The 21036-nt window shown below is 39.6% G+C and overlaps 4 protein-coding genes across 6 annotated transcripts; 2 read left to right on the top strand and 2 right to left on the bottom strand.

Moving 5' to 3' along the window:
- Window positions 1-491: 491 nt before the first annotated feature.
- On the bottom strand, window positions 492-4882 carry ICE1 (basic helix-loop-helix (bHLH) DNA-binding superfamily protein). Its single transcript, XM_021967416.2, has 4 exons — window positions 3344-4882; window positions 2479-2703; window positions 2076-2246; window positions 492-858 (listed from the first exon to the last, which is right to left on the bottom strand). The coding sequence occupies exons 1-4, from the start codon at window positions 4496-4498 to the stop codon at window positions 778-780; spliced, it is 1632 nt and encodes a 543-aa protein (XP_021823108.1). The 5' UTR covers window positions 4499-4882; the 3' UTR covers window positions 492-777.
- A 1846-nt stretch (window positions 4883-6728) lies between these two features.
- LOC110764363 (zerumbone synthase-like) lies at window positions 6729-9848 on the bottom strand. Of its 3 annotated transcripts, none has more exons than XM_021967317.2 (3): window positions 9455-9848; window positions 9153-9236; window positions 6729-7902 (listed from the first exon to the last, which is right to left on the bottom strand). In XM_021967317.2, the coding sequence occupies exons 1-3, from the start codon at window positions 9472-9474 to the stop codon at window positions 7095-7097; spliced, it is 912 nt and encodes a 303-aa protein (XP_021823009.1). In that variant the 5' UTR covers window positions 9475-9848; the 3' UTR covers window positions 6729-7094. The 3 variants fall into 3 exon arrangements, with proteins under 3 accessions (XP_021823009.1, XP_021823010.1, XP_021823008.1); XM_021967318.2 differs by having other exon boundaries at window positions 6729-7899; XM_021967316.2 differs by having other exon boundaries at window positions 6729-7905; window positions 9455-9847.
- Window positions 9849-12894: 3046 nt separating this feature from the next.
- Window positions 12895-16342, top strand: MEF14 (Phosphoglycerate mutase family protein). The gene is made up of 2 exons (XM_021967315.2): window positions 12895-13994; window positions 15240-16342. The coding sequence occupies exons 1-2, from the start codon at window positions 13422-13424 to the stop codon at window positions 15954-15956; spliced, it is 1290 nt and encodes a 429-aa protein (XP_021823007.1). The 5' UTR covers window positions 12895-13421; the 3' UTR covers window positions 15957-16342.
- Window positions 16343-18102: 1760 nt separating this feature from the next.
- Window positions 18103-21024, top strand: LOC110764342 (Tetratricopeptide repeat (TPR)-like superfamily protein). Its single transcript, XM_021967288.2, has 2 exons — window positions 18103-19204; window positions 19380-21024. The coding sequence occupies exons 1-2, from the start codon at window positions 18287-18289 to the stop codon at window positions 20421-20423; spliced, it is 1962 nt and encodes a 653-aa protein (XP_021822980.1). The 5' UTR covers window positions 18103-18286; the 3' UTR covers window positions 20424-21024.
- Window positions 21025-21036: the final 12 nt, after the last annotated feature.

Genomic DNA, 21036 nt, shown 5'->3' with positions numbered 1-21036 from the left:
GGGAATTGAACTTAAGACCTCGGGTGCATTATAAATACTCCTAATATTAATCACTTAAGCTACAAGTTCCTTGCGAAAAGGCAATTGATTGTTCACAATTCACAAACATTTGCAAAGGCATTTCCTCTGTATAGTCAGTCGTGAAAACTTGTAGAGTGGAAGTGGTTTCTTGAAAAAAATTTCCGTTCGTTTGTACTCAAACATAGTTTCTTGGTTTTGTTATATTGAATTTCATTTGTTTTAACATAAAAAATACATCACAGGGACAAGGGTGGTGGTCCCTCCCTGTCCCTTCCATCAAAATGGGACGGTTTTTGCCATGAACAGTACGAATGCGACCCTGACAATGAAAAGAAATTCCGCACGCATAGTTGTGACCTAATTATATCACTCCTGCAAGCAAACGAGTAAACAGAAACTGCTATTGAAGAGAAGATAGTAATTATTTTCTTTTTCTTTTCCTTTATTTTGTTGGGCCACAAAGAAGGAGATGAATTTCAAGAGCTGAAGTTACTGAAGATAACATGCCAGTTATTGGCTGATTCAATACAACATATTCACTACAACAACAGATGATATATTAAACCTCTCCGGACATTCGCTGACAAACTTTGATCTGCAGTTCACCATCTCTAGCTCTAGGCCTAGGCTCTACAAATGGGAATGAGAAGCAATTGCATTTACAACTTACAAGCTACTTGAGGTACTGCAAACCACACCGTTATATTAGCGCCTCCATCTCTCTAAGCTGCAATTTTGAACTGCTTCAGCCTTGAGTCACATCATCTCGTGAAATCCTGCTGAATCCAAAAGTACTGCTTTAATTTGCTCAGGCAAGAATTGACTTTCCCTGCATTGCTGATTAACATACAAGATAATTAAATTTGCATTGAGCCAAAAAAGTTTATTACTACCATCTACTTTGCTTGAGTAGAAAAAAGGAGAAGCAGGGGAGCTGTTTAAAGACGACAAACATTTAAACAGTAAGCATACCAAAATTGCATTTCATGGCATTTACACAAGATGTCTCATACACTACCAAAAACAAATTTTATACCAATCAAACTTGGTCGCCAACCATGAGTAATATTTTCAGGATTGAAGTCCTTATGTGATAGTCTTTAATCCAAACAAAACAGACTGAAAAGCACAGATCTTCTTCAGCATACATTTTCCTGTTTTCTGTTTCAAATTTTCATTATATGAAAACATTCTGTATTCTAAATCAATTCAATGATGCAAAACAAAGCACACACCACCATGTTCCCTGTACCCAACAACTTACTATCGCAGTATCACTTATCTTGATGGTGATAAAAATCTCTCAAGAAAATTCATTCTTTCCATTTATCATCTAATGAGCTCCTAAAAGATGGCTTCATACCAAAATGTAACAGTGCACTGGTGCATTCATATTGCCATGGAAGAATTAGGTTAGATTTCATTCCAAGGCATCCAAATGACCCCATCCAGTTTCATGATAACAGGGATAGTCCAAAGTAGGAAGCCTTTCTTGCAACTAGGAAATGAACGGATTAGATCTTCACTGGTCATGACAATCTAAATCAAAATATTAAAAAATGAAGTGGTTTACATGTATTAATGTGTGTGAGAGACAGAGAGCAAAAGCTGTAAAAGTTTAGACACTATGACCCTAAAGTACTCCGTATGACATTAGTAATGGGACTATTATTTGGCAATGGGGAATACGGAACAGAATCTCAATGTCAGGACTTGTCCACATCTTAGTTAATCTTTCCTCCATTTACAAGGTTGTGCTTACTTATCCTTGCTCATGCAAGGGGAAAACAAGCCGCCGCTTTTGTGTGTATTATTTTTAGAAAATCAAAGTTCACAAGCAACAAACATGTCAAACACATCTTTTACATATCCTGTATTAAAGTAGAAGATTTTTTGCAAAGACTCAGGATACTACAATACATCAAATATGGATGTCAAATCATAAAGCGCCAAGCATGAAAGGCAGCAGAACATACATAAATATGTTAATGTATATGTTATTAGATGTTAAGACAATTACTCTTATGCATTTGCTAACAGATAAAGAAGCATACCTCAGCACGGAACACATCCAAAGCAAACCCATTGAAGCAGCTGATCACTGCCTGCTGGATGTCCAAACCAAGGTTGTCCAAGGCCCTCATAGCAGAGAGCAAGAGCCCTGGTCTACGGGCACAAAACATGTGGATATTAACAGTTCTTCCTTCCCTTACCCGAACCTCCACCTGCAAGATACAGTGGCCCAAAAGTTATAACTTAAAGCAAACTTCTTAATCATACATTACATACCCTTTACAGAAAATGTATTAGTTTTGCACGCGGTTGTGGGTCTAGACACCAAGCAAAGAAGAAACCTACATTGCATTATACTTTGACAATTGAAGTGTATTTAGGAGTTCAGAATCACACTGCAAATGTACATGCGTCAAACTATTAAATCAGGTGAACAAAATTTACCTTTGCAGGTTGACCTTTGGGGCTTGGAAAGGAGCTTGGGCAGAGCTCTTCTTTGACACGGCAGGGAAGGGTGGGTGGAATGGGCGTCAATGGTTGAAAGCTTGATGAAGGTGGCAACAAGGAGCCAGGTGGGGCAGACTCCAGCTCGTTATGGAGGTCATTAATCCTTTGTAGAAGCTCTTTCAAATAATCAATTGCATCCCCTAATATGGACGCCCTATCCATCTGCATACATGACAGAATAATCAGCAGGTATTATGACTGACAATAGAGAAGCCATAAATCACAAAAAGGAACTTGAAGCCCACAAACAATGGCCGCAACTAAGGCACTCTGGAATTGTCGTTGTTACAGGGGCAATAAAATATCCAGAGCCACTGAATCTGCCATATATATGTACCAAAATCTAACTTTCTAACTTTCTTCAAGACCGTGTTGACGAATAGTTCATTCCTTCGATCTTATGTAAACCTCTAACATGTTGTTCACCATCAAGATTTCTTGCAGTTTTCAGGCAAAGAGAGGTAAAAAGAAAAAGAAATCTGCTAAAAGAGAGCACATCTCATAGTTCTTCCACTTCAAAAGAAATTTGCACAATATCACATCCAATATTTCCGAACCATCTAAAGAACAATTAAGCTTATCCTCAAAGCCTTTTAAACGGCCACTTCAATTAAAAACGATAGAACAAGGAACTCACGTGAACCAGGTGCATGAATCTCTAGCCAAAAGTAAAATTAAAAGGATGAATAGCAGAAAAAGTAAAATTAAAAGGATGATAGCAGAAAAGAAAAAGAAAAGAAAGCACAAAGAAAGTTGTTAGAAGGAACAAGGCAAAAAAATTAAGGGACAACCAAGTTCCTACCTTGCTTATCTTGGGTACAACAGACCTAAGCATGTAGAGCCTATCATTGAGCTTCTTCCTCCGCCGCCTCTCCGCCATCAGATTTTTCGCCGGTAAACCGTTCTTCTTGCCCTTGCGGTCTCCGTCAACACCAGTGACTGTGCTGTTGGCGTTAGAATTGCTTCCAGCATTCTTCACATTCTCCTCCACTTGACTATACTCATTAAACTCATCCGAGTCATAATTCAAACCAGACACATCCATACTCCCTTCCTCCATTTCACCCTCCACGTTCTTCTTCCTCTTCCTCTCCAAACTTTCTAAAACTCCTCCATATCTGGGCCCCGAAATCTCCAAATTCCCCAATTTATCGGTCCCGTCACCGCCGGAGTTTTGACGAAGCGCTGCTCGCTTCTGAAAGAGAGTGGGATGAGCACCCACGGGAGGGAATACGTGAAGGGGTCGCAGTGGCTTAGCCCTGTTGAGTAGCTGAGCACCCCCAGAGCCATCGAAGCCTTGGAAGCCCGTAAGGCTAAAGTCGCCATCGAGCTCAGTGTCGTTGTTGGGCGCTGGCAGCAACCGAGTCGTTGGGAACTCGGCGCTCGAACTCAGTTCGGGAGTACCCATCTGAGACTGAGAATTGAGGGCCGTGAAACCCATTAAAGCAGAGGAATTGGAAGGTTGGTTTCCCTGGAAGGAGCTGAGAAAGCCACTGTCGCAGCCCAAATCGAAGCCATTGTCAAAAGGGTTGGTGGAGACGACGTTGAGGAGAGAAGAGAAGCAGGATTTGGGGGGGAACAAGTGTTGTGGCGGTGAAGGGTCGAGAGAGAAGGCCTGAGAGGGAGAACAGGAAGCGGAGGAGTCCATTGGTTGCAGCATAAGTGTGTTTTCAGAGAAGCAGGCAATGTCTCTGATATCTGGCTGGCGGTGGTTAGGGAGGGAATGGAGGTCTTGGTGATGAGTTGGGTTGAGAACATTGTTCATGTACCAGTCACCTTCCAGCATCGATTTGAAGTTGTAAAAAGAAGCACCCAAGCTCGACTGTTGCTCGTTTTTGGGCTCTCCCTCGTTATTATTGTTGTTGTTGTTGTTGTTGTTGCTGCTGCTTCTGGTCCAAGACGCCGCGTCATCTTCGTCTCCGCCCATCCAAACGGCGCTGCTGGACATTGGTAGCATGACTGTCTTTGTTTTCAGCTTTCCTTTCTCTATTTTTCTAAAATAATGTATTGTAAGTTGCCCCAAAGATACAAAGAGGGAGGGGCTCAGTTACAGAGGTTTAATAGAAAACTGAGAAAAGGGTAGGAACTTTTGCTCAGACTGAGACTGAGAGCATCATTTTTAAGAATAAACGAAGGCAAACAGATTCCCAATGTTTTTATTTGTTTCTTGTCTTTTTTGGCTGGGAAATCTTCAAGTTTGAACGTTATGTTTTGTACTAGACTAGCGACTCTCAGGCAGGCCGCAGGAGGTGAAAATGAATATAGACCGCTGTGTGCTTATCTATTATGCGCTCGCTGCTCACTGTCACTTCTTGCTGCTTGCTGCTTGCTGCTTTGTTGGCTTGGATTTTGTTTGGAATATATTTAAGGGACAATTTTTTTTTTACTTGTACAAAATATTTATTTATTTTGATGCGTGACAAAACACACAAAATTTACTCATGACACTTAAAAATAGGTTGGTTATTATAAGCTTGACCTTTTTTTCTTTATGCAAAAAGTAGCTCACATTTGTATAGGTGAATGGAGGTTTAAGTAGATAAAAAATACATAAGTAAATACACGAAATACATATGATTTTTTTTATAAGAAGTAGCACTGTTCAAAAGAAGACAAAAGGTAGAACTGTAAATGTTTTTTTAATACAAGCGATAGTCTATATTAAAAGAGATGGAAATTTCTAACACACATATAATTAAAATACTATGAGGGTTCAAACATAAGATATTTGATATGCAAATCTAAGCCATCTTCGACTAATTTAGACTCCATTAACAGAACCGTAATTTAATATACATGAATCATAAAACTTTTTCACAAGTAGAGCACTTTGAGACTCTCAGTAATGCGGTTAACTTAGGTTACCAGAGCCCTCAAGAAAAGCCCAACCCAAAGCGACATCTGTTCATCTTCTAATATAATATATATCACAAGAGAAGTGTTGGTAAAGAATTCATTTGGTGGTTAAAATACATGCTTCATTATTAGATTTAAAACAAGTTCCAACAATTTTCCTAAACCCTATTTGTAAATTGTATATATACATTATAGACTATAGTTTGGAATTGAATACATGGCGTGGCAGTCAAAAGTGCAGTACTTGAAATTTGAAGAATCAACAACAATTGTTTGTTTGTTCTATGCCTTTTTTTGGGCTTTTGTGAAAAGGAAAGTAAAGAGAAAGATGGCGCTTCTGTTCATTTTAATTATTTGACTAATCCAAGAATTGATCCTCGCCGTCCTGGCTGCTAGGCTAGGCTGCTTCTCGATATCATACACCGTATGTGTGTCACAGTGTTCGGGGAAAGATGTGAATATAAATAGGTTTACGTGGTCATAACCGCGGCAGGTGGCAGCCTGGCACAAATGTGAAATGTGTAGAAGAATTGGTGTGGCTTTTGCGCCATGCAAATTGCAATTCAAAGTTGAAAAACATAAAAGCAAAAGACCAGTTTTAATTGGAATAAATTTTCCAAAAGAAACCCCAAGTTTCTCGTGATTGCTCTCTCTCGATTCACCACCGCACCTATATCATATCAATCTACACTTTGAAACTTGTGTATATCGATCCAAGCCATGCCCATGGGCCATGCATCATGCATGCACATATTGATATTATTATTAGGAAAGTGTTCTCTTGATTGCGTGGCTGACCGGAATTTAGAACAAGAGTCGTCTCTTGATTGATTCTTTGACTCTCATCTTCTTCTTATTACCATGGAATGGAAGAGTGACTCGAGCCCTCCGTCACGAGAACGACAACGACCACAATAAAATCTACGATTCCTCTCACTTCACGTGATCAACAGACTGGTCTTTTAGTTTTTTAGTCTAGTCTAATCTTGTGTGGATAACTTGCCTACATACGTGGCACACATGCATGCAACTCACCAATCATTCTGTTTCAGATTCAGATCCATCCCAAATTCTCACGATTTCATTTTAATTTTAATTTTTTCTTGCCAAAAAAAAACAGTGAAATAAAAAATAAAAAGGTATCTGTCTGTCAAGTAAATTTGAACTTGGCGGTTTGCCCGACATGCATGTGGAGTGGAGGAGACTGAAAAGACCCTCTGGATCCAAACGGTTTACGTACGTACAAATTACAATGTGCTTGTCAAGTAAATTAATTTGCGAGTTTAATTTGAACATTTCAATTTCAATTTGATCCACACCACCACTCCACGGAAGCCAAAGGCGGTGCTTCATTTTCATTTTTGAAACAATACTAGAAACTAAGGAAAGGAAGCTGAGCTGCCAGTGCCGGGCGGGTCCATCAAACATGACAGCTAGAACACTAAACCCTACAAACTGTGAGCTGGGACCACTCCACTGGTGTTATTATTTGGATATATATATATATATATATATATATAGAGCTGCTGCTGGATATGTTATCTGTAGTTGATGTGCCATATATGGTGGTGGCCCTCTTCCTAAACGACGAGGAGTCTATAGGCACGCACACACTGTCACTGTGTCACGCACAACTTAACTTAAATATCGGTGAAAGAAAGGTGACAATATACCTTATCACTTGTTACATAAAGCAATCACACAAATTGATCCGGAGGAGGGAAGCTAAGAGTTTTGAAGCAGGTAAAGCCTCCATCCACCACTAGGTTATGACCCGTCACATACTTTGCTTCATCCGACGCCAGATACACCGCTGCTTGCGCCACATCTTTTTCCTCACACTTTGCACCCTTCAGCTCCCCAACCCCATTCACAATCTCTATCACCTGCTCCCGCGTCGCACCCGGATAAAACTGCCCTATCTCCCGCACCGACATCTCCGTCGGAATCGGACCCGGCGATATGCAGTTCACTCGCACCCCACTTCGGCACAGCTCGCTCGCCACCGACTTCACCAGCCCCGGTATTGTAAATTTCGATATCGAGTAGGGGTGGGGCCCCAGCCCACCAAGGACCCCACTTATGCTTGATGTGCACAGTATGGACCCTGCGCCTGCAGGTACCATCACTCGAGCCGCATGCTTCATCCCTGCCACTGCACCACGCACGTTGACCCGCATCACGTGGTCAAACTCCTCGAGGTCGAGGTCAGCGATGCTGGGCGGGAACGCTGGTCCTGTTATGCCCGCGTTGTTGTACATTATGTCAAGTTTCCCGTGCCGGGCCACGGCGGTTTCTACAGCTTCTGCTATTTGGGACTCCACTGAGACGTCGCATTGGACAAAGTGAGCTGCTGGGCCCAGCTCTTTAGCGACTTGTTGACCCAGCTCAGAATCTGTGTCTGCAATGATCACGTGCGCACCTTGTTGGATGAACTCGTGGGCCGTGGCCTTCCCAAGCCCACTTGCCGACCCTGTTATTAGGGCTACCTTGCCTTCTAGCCTGCTTCTTTTAATGAAACGAACACATGTTTTTTAATTTATAAATACAAGTGATATTTTAAAGTATCTCAAAGTAATCTAATTTATAAAGATAGAGAAATTCAAACTTAAGTACAAGGGTACAGACTAAATGACCTACAAAAATGCATGTTAATGATGGAATTACAAGAAAATTAGATGCGTAAAACGCAATGAAAAGACAAAATTAGTCACGTCCTTTGAAAAAAGAGGTATATTGCAGATGGGAAAAAGGTGATGCCAATTGAAATGATGATGTGCCGTGGATCAAAATTCCTCAAAAAATCACCGAAAAACAAGACCGCCAGCATTGAAGATATATAAAGTGAATGTGAAAGGCTAACCTAATCATTAATATTCTGCAGTGAAATCGAAATGAAGCAATTTTATGAAAACGTTTAAGAAATCTTGCATAGCATCCGTTACTTACTGACTTCAAATATTTGAATTTGATGACCAATAATAATTAAAGTTGAAAAAACAAGTCATATGCGTTGTTTTGTTAGATTAGATCTACCATGGCCTTGACAAACATTGCATGTGCTGCACTCACTGTTAAACCTTAAACATCGTTGTCTTGTCAACACCATCACCCTGTTAATTGATTAAATTATGTATAATTTGAGTCATTGACCTTAAAACTATCACATTGAATTCGAGACAGATAGCATATAATATGCCAAAATTAATTGCTACGGAATAAGATTTAATTGCGGGATAACTCCACGTTATGTATAAGTTATAACAACGGAATAAAATTTAATTGTGAGATAAATTGCGGGATAACTTCATGTTATGTAAAATTTAATTTATCTAAGGAGGTGATTTAAAGAGTCCATTATGAATACTCTTAATTTATCACTTTGGGGAAATTACTTGAAAAATGAACTTCTTTTCTTTTTGGCTAATTTGAATGTCAAACAGCTGTACCAACACTATGCAGTGCAGTAGACAATATGAATATGGCGCAAAATATGCCTAAATGAACACCAAAAACAGACAGTATGAAATGAAATGAACGGCGCAAATACTGAGTGACAATTGACACAGTGGAAGGGGAGGTATGAAACTTATTATTATTAGAATTTAGAGATATTAGCTAGGAGAAACAAAAATGAATAACAACTTTGAATCTGCAGCTAGCCAGGACAACATCGCATCCGTATTCAGGTATAATAAACCAAATCTGAAGCTATATATATATGTATGATGAGATGAGTCGGATAAATAAAATACCTTCCATGGCCACCACCAGCTCTTGTTGAAAAAAGTCTCGTTCGCTTCAAGAGAAAATCATTGCAGCTGTTCAGCTTAAACTCTCTGCGGGAAAAGAAATCCACCCGAAAATCCCTCAGTTCAGTTTCCGTAAATTGTCAGCCCATAATTTTCCAGGTTTTGGCATAAATCATATATGTATATATGAACTTGATTCTATATATGATTATGATCAGACAACAAAGTTTAACATACAGAACAGATATGTAATATAATCAAGAATGAAGAAATAGTAAGAGCCCAAGGCTAAGGTGTAAACTGACCTAGCTAGAGATCTGAGCATATTAACGGCGAAGATCTGAACTCTGATATCTTCAAGAGAAAGATGTATGTACTTTATGATCTCAATTCTCAAACTCAGTGGCAGCAGCACTACTCAAACTACCAAAAAGGTCCAGAATTTTATTGGAGGGGAAGAAAACGTTAATTGCACACGCATTTTCATGCACACAGAGAGAGAGAGAGGGAGAGAAAGGTAGAGCCAAGTTGAATGAAGATGGTTTATAACATCTGTGACCTGTCATATATATTTATTGATCCTTAATTATGAAAACAGGAAAGAGGAAGCTAATAAGTCATAGTTTTTCAAAAGGGGCTTCTAGGGAAGTATCTCAATATTTTTTGGCCACTTACCGCGGCCTGCCGGGCACTTCTAAGGAATGCAATTACATATTTGTAATTTTTTATGAAGATATATGTAGCATATGGTGCTTTCCAAGTCCTTTTCTAAATCTTTCTCAAATCCAATTTTTTTTAAAATATTAATTCTTTTCTCTTTTATGAAGAAAAGTTTAGGGAGACATTGACTACTCTCACCACCATCGTCAAAGCAAAATCACAACCTTGAGTCGGAAGAACTTACGCGTGGCACCTAACTACCAACTGCCACCGGTATGGATTTATGTAGGAAATTACAAATCGCACACCAATGAGGACTGTTGGCAACGAGACTCGAACACTCTGATGGGACTACACACAGTCCAGTAACCTTACCAATTGAATCAACCATGATTTGCTCTTTATATTAAATTCTTGGGAGATCCACTATTATACCCAATATAGGAGCCCAAATTATATATATATAAAAAAACCATATATGAAATGGACGTTAGAAACACACCTAAAACCAATTTACAACATAACAAAAAGACTTTTAACTTTTTTTAAATTACAAAACTGCCATTGATTTTTTAAAACAAACCTAACTCCAAAAACTCGCAACACTCAATATAACATCAAAGTAATTTAATAATCAAAATTAAATTCAATAGGATCAGCTATCCTTTTTTGGATTTGTTTATAGAAATTAAATGGTGTAGGATTTATTTATAATTTTAGTGCTAAGAATGGGTATATGACTAAATATCTTTGAATTTTTTGCACCATTCAAATTATTTTCGTTGGAGAGAATGGAGAAATTATAGAATAGGACTGTATCTCCATGTCAGCTTGTGATACTCCCATTCAAAATTTGAAATGTGTTATTTTTTATATTAAAAAACATAAGTTTTTACAGCTGGATTTAAAACTTCTTTTTTATATTCATAATAAAACTAAAGAAAAAATAAATCGAAAAAGACAGAAAAGGACAAAGAAGACGCCGGAAACCACCTCACACCCGACCCAACCCCTTACCCAGCACTGCCGCCCCTCCCTCTCCTAACTGTCTCTCTAAAAATGCAAGGTGTCTTGAACCCGTGGAATACCACCTGCAAGATAACATAAGCATTGAAAATGAGTCCAATTTTATTCAATTACCATTAACACCCATCTCTCACCTAAACCTTTTTCAGATCTGATTGCATCTGTCAACAAATGAGTGAGGCCTTCAAAAAGAAGAAATATAGATGGGTCTTTGGTAGCCACCAAAAGGGGGAGAAACAAGGATTGGGATATGGTTAATTTATTGAATTGCGTGAGAGAGAGAGAGAGAGAGGGAGGAAGTAAGAAAGAGAGACACTGGAAGAGAAAGAGAGGGAGGGGCGGTGGCCAAGGGGAGGCTGCGCAGGGTAAGAGAATGGATCAGGGTGGGTGATTATGTCTCTTTCCTGATTTTTTATTTTCTTAATTTTATTTCAAAAGATAATAATGGGTTTCTTTTCCAACTATAAAAAAAAGCTTTATTTATTTTGAAAAATGACACATGGCAAATTTTGAATGGGAGTATCACAAGCTGACATGGTGGTACAGTCCTATTCTATAATTTCTCGAGAGAATGGGAGGTAGCTCGGATATTAATTAATTGCAATAAAAGTTTAAGGTTAACAACTAACAAGTGAGAGAGCATTTGCAATTGAATGCTGGCGAATTCAAAATTTAAAACATCAACTGTATATGTGTACATTTACATGCATGTACGCTGTATGCGAAAGTAGCTACATTTATTACTTTCTTCTGCATAATTTTAATTGAATATGAGAGTGATATGATGACTGATGGGATCATGGGAGGGAGACATATACAATTTTGATTTAAATTCTTAAAAGAAATAAGTCTCCTCCTAATCCTCCAAAATAAAAAGTTATCCTCACCTCATTGTATTAATAATATATGTTTTGTTTGGTAGACTCACCCCCCCAAAAAAAAAAAAAAAAAAAAAAAAAAAAGAAGAAGAAAGAGTAAGCCAGCCGTATCAAAGAAAGTAGCTAGAAAAATAGCTCGCTCGTAGTAAAATATAGTGCATAGAATATGATGAAGATATGGATTCGCACGCAAGTTATTCTTTTGGACCGACCATTTTTATTTTTGAATTAAATCTCATTATCCTTCAAAACCCAATTAATTAAAAGGAAAGGCAGCTACATACTTTAAAAAAAGACTACCTATGCTAGGAATAGGATAGGATTGTCATCTTATTGCAAGTATTGGTGTAATAGTTAGATATATTTATACTTGGGTCAATAATAATAATTAAGCCTAAGATTGTCATGTTATTGAGATTATGGAGACAAACATGAGACAACTCAATGAACCTATAGGCTCAAAAGTGCGGGATTACATATTTGTTGTCTGTTAATCAACACATTAATTATTCTTTTCTGGCCCTGCTGCCCTCATCATCTTCTTCTTTTCTTAGCCCCACTGTCCTCATTAAACATTTCCCATTAAGAAAAGGGTATCCCTTACAATCAATCAACTAGTTCAACACTGGAGCGATGTTTTGGTGTTTATTTACTAGTCCAAGACCAACAAATACCATCATCATCAAGTCCCTTAGATTGGATTGGACTGTTGTCGTTAGTGCCTACCTTCCATTTCGAATCCCAAACAAAGATAACAATAGACGGGCCTACCGTGGACTGGGCCTAAGCACTCTTCATTTTTTATTTACCAAAAGAAAAAACCAATGAGATGAGATTATTATGAGAGAGACAGATCGTTGTATTGTTACTTGCTAGCCGGGGACCCGGGTGTTCCAAAGGAGTAGTACGACGTCGTAGCTTAGTGTGATTTGTTTTGTTGGTAAAAGGTTTTCGATCATACTTGAACAGTTTAACGTGATTGATTGAGAGTTAGTAGTAACTTAACTTATTTTTTTTATTTTTCTTTTCAATTTTAGGGATAATTTTATTTGCCTGAAATGTTTGTTTTACAAGTACGAACAACTGCGAAGGAAGGAAGGAGAATCAGTTAGCTGATTAGGAGGAGGAGGAGGAGGAGGAGGAGGAGGAGGAGGATGATGATAGGTGGTGGATGATAGCTTGCCTTGCGGACTTTCAAATCAATCGATATATGGACATGGAAGTATCGAAGATATAGAGGGAGGGAAGGAGGGAAGGAGGGAGGGAGGAGGGAAGGAGGGAAGGATATATCACAAGTCAAACTCAAACGACACAAGAAGCAAGCAGATCTACAAACTACAGGCTAGGTCTTCCATTGGATTGGATCTCTCTTTCACTCTCACGGTCTCACCCACACCCAGCCAGCTACCTCCAGCCAAACCATCTCATTCATTTCTTTTACTTACTTATACAATACAATACATCACCAGCTTTATTTTCACCAAATTACTGCGTCCAGATCTCACCTTTTCTCTGTCACAAAATTAGAATAACATAAAACGGAAAAAGATCTTACCTTTATCTCCCTCTCTCTCATCTCTCACTCTTTGTAGATTTAGTTTTCTATGTTTTAAGCAGGATTCTGCCATTGTCCTCGTCACTTCACAGGATCACTACTGCTACCTTCTGCTTTTAACTCCTCTCTAATCTCATCCTACAACCTAAATTAATGGGTGCCACCCAGTCCGTACAAGTGGTCGAAGAGAGCGAAGAAGACCAAGAAGAAGAAGAAGAAGAAGAAGAAGAGGAAGGAGAAGAGAACGATATTGGTGAGCCCATTAGAAATGAACTGGACAAGGATTTGATCAAGAAGGTTCTAGAACAAGAACCCGAGATGCTTTGCCACGCATCCGCATCGCCGCTCTCGCCTCAGCTCTCTTCGTTGGGCACCCCGCGCCTCGGGCCCTCCATCAAGGTCTGGGACCCCTACAACGTCCTCGCTCCTCCTCCGCCTCTTCTGCCGCCGCCTCAGGGCTTCTCCCGAAGCTTCTCCTTGAGTTCCAATGCCATGGAGGATGACCGCTTCATGACGGAGGTCTTTTTGATTAGTCACGGCGAGTGCGAGTTGAATTTGCGGCCCGATTTGGTGGGCGGCCGCTGCCCTCAGGCGGCTTTGACCCCCAATGGGAAGCGGCAAGCCAGGGCCTTAGCGGTGTTCTTGAATTCCCAGAGGGTCAGCTTCAATGCCGTTTACACCTCCCCTTTGGATCGTGCGCGCTCAATGGCGGTTTCCGTCTGTCAGGTACTTTTTGTATTTTTCAATTTAACTTGTTTCAATCAGTCTTCCTTGAGCCTTGAGCAGCTTAGTAGTTTAGAATTCTGATTATGCATTGGAGACTGATGAGTATATTTCTCTTGCTTACTAGTTTAGAATTTTGATCATGCATCCGAAATATGCACAATGTCCTATACGTTCTGATTCTGTTACTTGGATAAAGTGTTTTCATTTATCTGGCTGCCTCAAGATGCGTTTTCCTTGTGACTCTTATTCTCTCCGGTTGTATTCATTAGTCGCTAAATCACTCCTGGTTATTACTAGTGATTACCAGTCCATCAATATATTCTTTTGGTTGGACAATTCAATCTCCTCCAGCTATGTATTTCAAAATACTAATATGTGTATTCTGAATTTACCATTTCAAGACTTTATAGAATTGAGCATACCTTACATGCACGCCACGAGGATTTTTGAAGGGTCTATTTTCTTTTCCCAAATTGAGTTGTACTCTCTTCAATTCTTCTGTGTCTCTTTCTTAGTGATGGTTTTCATGTGGAAGAAAGGAAGAGCCCTATACGGATTATTAACCGTGATAAAATGCTATGTAATAAAACAACCTAGATGAAGATCATGCGCTGAAGATGATCTGTTTTGAAGCCTATCTGTAATGCTATATAAAACAACCTAGATGAAGTCTTAAAATGATCAAGCAGCCTATTTTTTGGTATTATGCTGCTGATTGTGGTTGATGAAAATCCCTGGCCAACATAAGCGCACCCTTGCCATCCCAAAATTTAATTCAATCCCCATTCAACCAAGCTATTTCACTGTTCGAAGATAAGAAGCAGGATAGTAACATGGTTGAAAGCTACAAGGGAATAATGCTAGCCTATAATTTGGTAGATATTGCCATCGATAGTTCTAAATGGTAAATATAAAGACTACTCATAGTCGGGATCAAAAGCTTCTTCGAGCCAAGTTTTTGTCTCATGAGTGTAATGAAGCTATAAATGCTAATATGCATCACTACTGTTGCTGTCCTCAAAGGCTCGGTTGCATGACTAGTGTGGGATCTTTCACAGTTATGGCTTCTTCCTTCTAAGAAATGGCTTCTAACTGACGATCTTGACACAAAGAGGCCTTGTAATATTATTTCCTCATATGAGCAGCTAAAAGATAATGCAAGATATCTGTTATGTGATTTGTTTATGGCAGAACTTTGGTATTTAAGATCTGTTTGCATATATCTAAGTAGTTAAAATCATGCAGGAAATGAACTTTCCAGTGGAACAGATACAAGCGTCGGATGCACTTGCAGAGATGAGTCAGGGGGATTGGGAGGGGTGCCCCCGGTCAGAAATATACACAGCTGAACTTTTGAGCTTCATTGACAGGGTTCAGCCTGATTTCTCTGCACCATCAGGAGAGTCACTTAGGCAAGTGGAGTTTCAAATGGTTCAATTTTTAAATGGGACAGTTCTGGGGCTTACTGAAAAGTTAAGAGCGTACTTCTCTTTCTCGTCACACAATCAGAATGAGAGCCAAGGATTTTCACACCATAATTCTCATGTTTTAACCAACTCAATTCATGACCGAGATGGGTCTTCTCTCCCACCACCTCAATGGGATCTGCTTCACAGGCAGCGGCAGGGGCTCTTAAGGAAAAAATCTGGTAAGAGCCGGCTACAAGTGGTGACTACAACCGGAGATCAGGAGGTTGAGGATGAGATTTCCCCTCGGGAAGTCAATCACCAAAGTTCCGCACATGATTTAAGTGGCAGGAGCTCCTCTTCTGTGTCTTGTATTGGCATTTTCAGTCATGCAGTGCCAATCAAGTGTCTCCTCACAGGCATCCTTGGATGTAGCCCATTAATGTCACATAAGATTTGCATAGAGGATTCCTCGGTGACAGTTTTGCAGCATTCATGGAGAACAGGTTGGCAGATAAAAAGGTTGAATGATACTGCACACCTCAGGCTTATGTAGTTGTGTTAAAGTTTTGGAGTATCGAGTCAATCCTTACATTATATCGACTCGTGGGAAAGTGAAGTTTTTAGTTATTGGCCAAAACCCGGCATCATCAGAATGTCAGGAAACACGATTTTGCATAAATTTGCAATATACCCCCCCACCCCCGCCATTTGTTGTAACATTTGCTAAATTTATTTCAAGATTTACAACTCCGAAGAAGAAAGCATTGTGGTTGGAGTTGGATCCTTGTATTGGGTGATTCTTTTTATTTGTAGCTTTTGCAGGAGATGGTGTGAAAATCATGTATTTCCTGTATGTGGAAGAAATTAAGCTCTTTCACAATTCAGAAACTTTGATGAGTTCCATGCTATATATATATATGTATTATTCATTCATTCTCAGTTGGAACAATCTCATGATTCACCACTGACCACTAACACTATGCTGGTTTCATGTATGTTATGTAATGCATCATCATATTCAGATCATATGCTTCCATACGGTACTTGTTGAATAACTCTTGAATTCCTTTCTTTGTGTTTTTTTTTCTTATGGAAGATTCTTTGGCCTTTCATTATTTTAAAAAAAAAATCTTTATGCCAAAAATTGTAAAACCAATGTTAGAGAGAAAAAAAACCGAAGCCATGGCATGGCACAGTGGTTCTATCTCTATTGCTAGTCTTGTCTCCAGCGTAGGACTGGGTTGTACTCGGGAATCGGGATTCGTGTTGTAATTTTCTTCTCTTATTAAGTTTTTAAGTTTTTAGTCTTAGCCAAAAGCAAAAACTCACAAAGTAGAGTATGAGACAAGACAGGTGGGTCACAAGTTCACAACTCACATGGGATGACGCGATGGTGAGATTACGGAAGGCAGCCGAAAGATGCGGATCGGATCGCATTGCCAAAAATTTAAGAGCTGAGTGAGAAGAAGAAGCCTAGCTAAGGTAGCTAGTAGCTGCTTCCTAATTTCAGAACTTGGATAGATTTTTGCATTTTCATCTGATTTATCATCTTCTTCCTTATTTCACCATCTTATTTGATTCATAATAGAAATACAGATTTAGTAGTCGTCTTTTGAAGCGCAAACACATGTATAGCCTGAGGTCTCTAATTACTTACCGAACAAATGTTAAGACAGCATAGAATCTGTGCTAGTTTTTAATATATACCATAACCATACCGACAGACAGAGACAGAGAGACAGAGAGACAGAGAGACAGATGAATGACGAGAAACAAAAAGGTTCCAATAAATGAGAATAAAGGAGGAGGGTAAGAGTAAGAGAGCAGCAATTAAAACTGTCACTGTCCATCCCGTGACTTCACTGCACCAGCAAACAGTCGGTCACACAGACAGACAGAGAGCCAGAGACACCCAAATTCCCAGTCTCTCTTATCTTACTAATACTATATATTGAATTGAAGGCTTGAAGCCTCAGTCCAGTTCAGTCCAGTACTTCAGTCCAGTTGAGCTAAAATCTCTCGGAGAATATTAGCCATGGCTCCTCCTATGAAGAAATTGTATGCAGTTTTAGGCATAGCCATCCTCTTTGCTAGTTTTAGGCATTGTGTGCCAACGCCAACCATTTCAGCTTCTCCAGCCGTTTTACCATATGGGAATGCACCCAACAACAACATGTCCTCCTTTTTCCCTACTTCTCCTACTTCTGAGGCATTTGCACCAGTGGCAGTGGCAGTGCCCAGCTCAGGTGAGTTTGTGGGGAAGGTTAATTCATCCGCCGACTTCAACCGCGGGTGTGCTCTTGTTGCAATATATGCTGCAGCCCTTTCTACTTTGTTTGTAAATCTTGTTTAACTACTACGTACTCCATCGACTTGTACAATTAATGCCAGAGCTGTTTGTTATTAGCTACGATAGGATAGGATTTCAGAAGCAGAACAAGGGCTTGTAATAATAATTTGCACCTGAATGCTGAATCACACACACACAGGTTTCTGTGTGTTGACTTGCGATGATTTTGGTTTCTTTTCTAAGTTATCCACAAACTACTTTGCCCAGTTCAGTTCAGTTCAGTTCAGTTCAGTTCAGCAGCCTCATTTGAGGTTACAATAATTAATTAATTAATTAATTAATACGTGGCTTATGAAAACTTGAATTTCTTGATAAGTTGATTCCAGAAAAAATTTAGAATATCAATGAAATATAAGTTAACGGACTCTTCTTCTTCAGTCATAATCATAATACGCTTTTGAAACTTACCAACTTAAGCCAAGAGAATGAAAGGATAGAGAGTTGCTTGGCAAACAACATCCCACATTCAACTTGTTTGCTTGCTTAGCGGGAATCAAAAGCACCAACAAAAATGAATGCATATGAATGAATGAATGAAGATTTCAAAATCGAGTTTTTATTTCATCAACAGACGGCCGTATTCAGTTTCAGTAGTCAACCCCAACCTCACTACCTGGTTCAGCAAATACGTGGACAAAAACGATGTCTCTTCCTGGAACTCAGTCATTGCCGACTTGGCTCGGAGCGGTGATTCTGTCGAAGCCCTCCGAGCATTTTCTTCCATGCGAAAACTCTCTCTCAGACCAACCCGCTCCTCCTTCCCTTGTGCCATCAAATCCTGCTCAGCTTTGCTCGATCTTCACTCCGGCAAGCAAGCTCACCAGCAGGCTTTGGTCTTCGGCTTTGAGTCCGACCTTTTTGTCTCCTCTGCCCTCATTGATATGTACTCCAGGTGCGGCCTATTATCCGATGCATGGACACTGTTCGATCTAATTCCTCACAGAAATGTGGTTTCTTGGACCTCCATGATCACCGGCTGTGTCCAAAACGACCATGCCCACCAAGCCTTGTCTCTCTTTAAGGACTTGTTGATTGAGGAAATTGACAATGAGGATGTTTCTTTAGACCCTGTTGTTGTGGTTTCTGTTTTGTCGGCCTGTTCTCGTGTATCCAGGAAGGGACTTACACAATGTGTTCATGGGTTGGTGGTGAAGAAGGGTTTTGATGAGGATTTATGTGTTGGGAATACTTTGATGGATGCATACGCCAAATGTGGCGATCCCAGTCTGTCTAGGAAGGTGTTTGATGGGATGTCTCAAAAGGACTTGGTTTCTTGGAACTCCATGATCGCAACCTATGCACAAAGTGGATTATCTTCCGAGGCATTGGAAGTCTTCCATGGCATGGTAGAGGATGGTGACTTCCACTACAATGCGGTGACGTTGTCAGCTCTCTTAATAGCTTGTGCGCATTCTGGGCCTCTGCTGGTTGGGAAGTCTATACATGATCAGGTATTTGAATTACTGTCAAGCACATAATTTTGCATTCTGTAGAATAATAAGGTATTACTGCAACCTCTCAACTAATCATCATGTGTGTTACAGCTTTGGTTTGTTACAGTTTATTGTGTTACAAATGAAAAGAAAAAGTTAAGTGACTCTGCCATCTTCGGTCTTTTTTGTATAGGTTCTAAAAATGGGCTTGGAAGAGAATGTGATAGTGTCTACCTCTATTATCGACATGTATTGCAAATGTGGAAAAGTTGACATGGCAAGGAAGGCATTTGAGTTCACAAATGAGAAGAATGTCAAGACATGGACTGCCATGGTTGCAGGTTATGGAATGCATGGCCGTGCCAAAGAAGCTTTGGAACTCTTCTACAACATGATAAGGGATGGCATCAAACCAAATTATATAACATTTGTGTCGCTTCTAAATGCTTGCAGTCATGCAGGTCTACTAAAAGAAGGCTGGTATTGGTTTAATACCATGAACCACAAATTTGGTGTAGAACCTGGGATTGAGCACTATGGGTGCATGGTTGATCTTCTTGGGCGTTCGGGTGATCTTAACAAGGCTTATGATTTAATAAAGGGAATGAGGGTGAGACCAGACTGTGTAGTATGGGGTTCCTTTCTTGGGGCTTGCAGGATACACAAAAATGTGATGTTTGCAGAGATTTCTGCTAGAAAACTGTTTGAGTTGGACCCAAATAACTGCGGGTACTACATCTTGCTTTCAAATATATATGCTGATGCCGGAAGATGGGAAGATGTCGAGAGGATGAGAGTGCTCATGAAGAATCGTGGGTTGGTTAAACCTCCTGGATTTAGTTTGGTCGAACTGAAAGGTAAGGTTCATTTATTTTTAGTTGGAGATAGAGAGCATCCTCAACATGAGAGGATTTATGAGTATCTGGAAAAACTAACTATCAAGCTGCTAGAAGTTGGTTATGCACCCAATGTGACTTCAGTTCTACACGATGTTGATGAGGAAGAGAAGGAAATGGTTGTTAGAGTTCATAGTGAGAAGCTGGCTGTTGCCTTTGGAATCATGAATTCTGTACCTGGTACAACAATTCAGATAATCAAGAATCTTCGAGTTTGTGCTGATTGTCACACTGTTATTAAGTTGCTTTCCAAGGTCGTTAATCGGGAAATTGTGGTCAGAGATTCAAAGCGATTTCATCACTTTAGGGATGGGTTGTGTTCTTGCGGAGATTATTGGTGATGGCTCTGTTAAAAGTTTGGATTGATAAGCAATATTGGCTTGATAAACGGCCTTAGGCATTGATAAGGTGTTAAGAATCATAGCAATGCAGAACTGCAGCTATCATAGGCATTGATTGAAAGAACGGCTTATTAGGAATGGGCTTCATATATTTTGCTTCAGTTTTGGTGAGACTGAATGCCACTTGTGATACAAATGTTTTTCAATGAACAGAAGACAGTAAATTATATATGTAAACTAGGATTCTTGTCCTGAAACCACAAACCACTATTCTACCAAGGACATAATGATCATGCTTGAGAAGATGGCTTATTAAGGCAATGAAGGTTCTAGTTCTTGAAGAGCTCTCTCATTTTGCAGTTTCACCTTCGACCACATGATTCAGAGAAACAGTATCAGGATAGGAACCAAATCCTCTAATTCTGAATCTTCAGACATTCTACAGCTCTTGTGTTATTTCTGGTGCTGCTAATGAATGCTAGAAGTGGGAAGCAAATGAATGAGGTTTTTGGTATTGTTGAATTATGATTTGATCTTCTATTCGAATCTTCACATGATTTATTTTGTTTATTATTATTATTATTATTCATTTTTTAAAATTTATGCTGGCTTT

This window comes from Prunus avium, chromosome 3 (assembly GCF_965620075.1).
Source record: "Prunus avium chromosome 3, drPruAviu1.hap1.1, whole genome shotgun sequence".
Lineage (NCBI taxonomy): Eukaryota > Viridiplantae > Streptophyta > Magnoliopsida > Rosales > Rosaceae > Prunus > Prunus avium.
The sequence above is the reverse complement of the archived record's forward strand: the minus strand, read 5'-3'. Positions and strand labels throughout refer to the sequence as shown.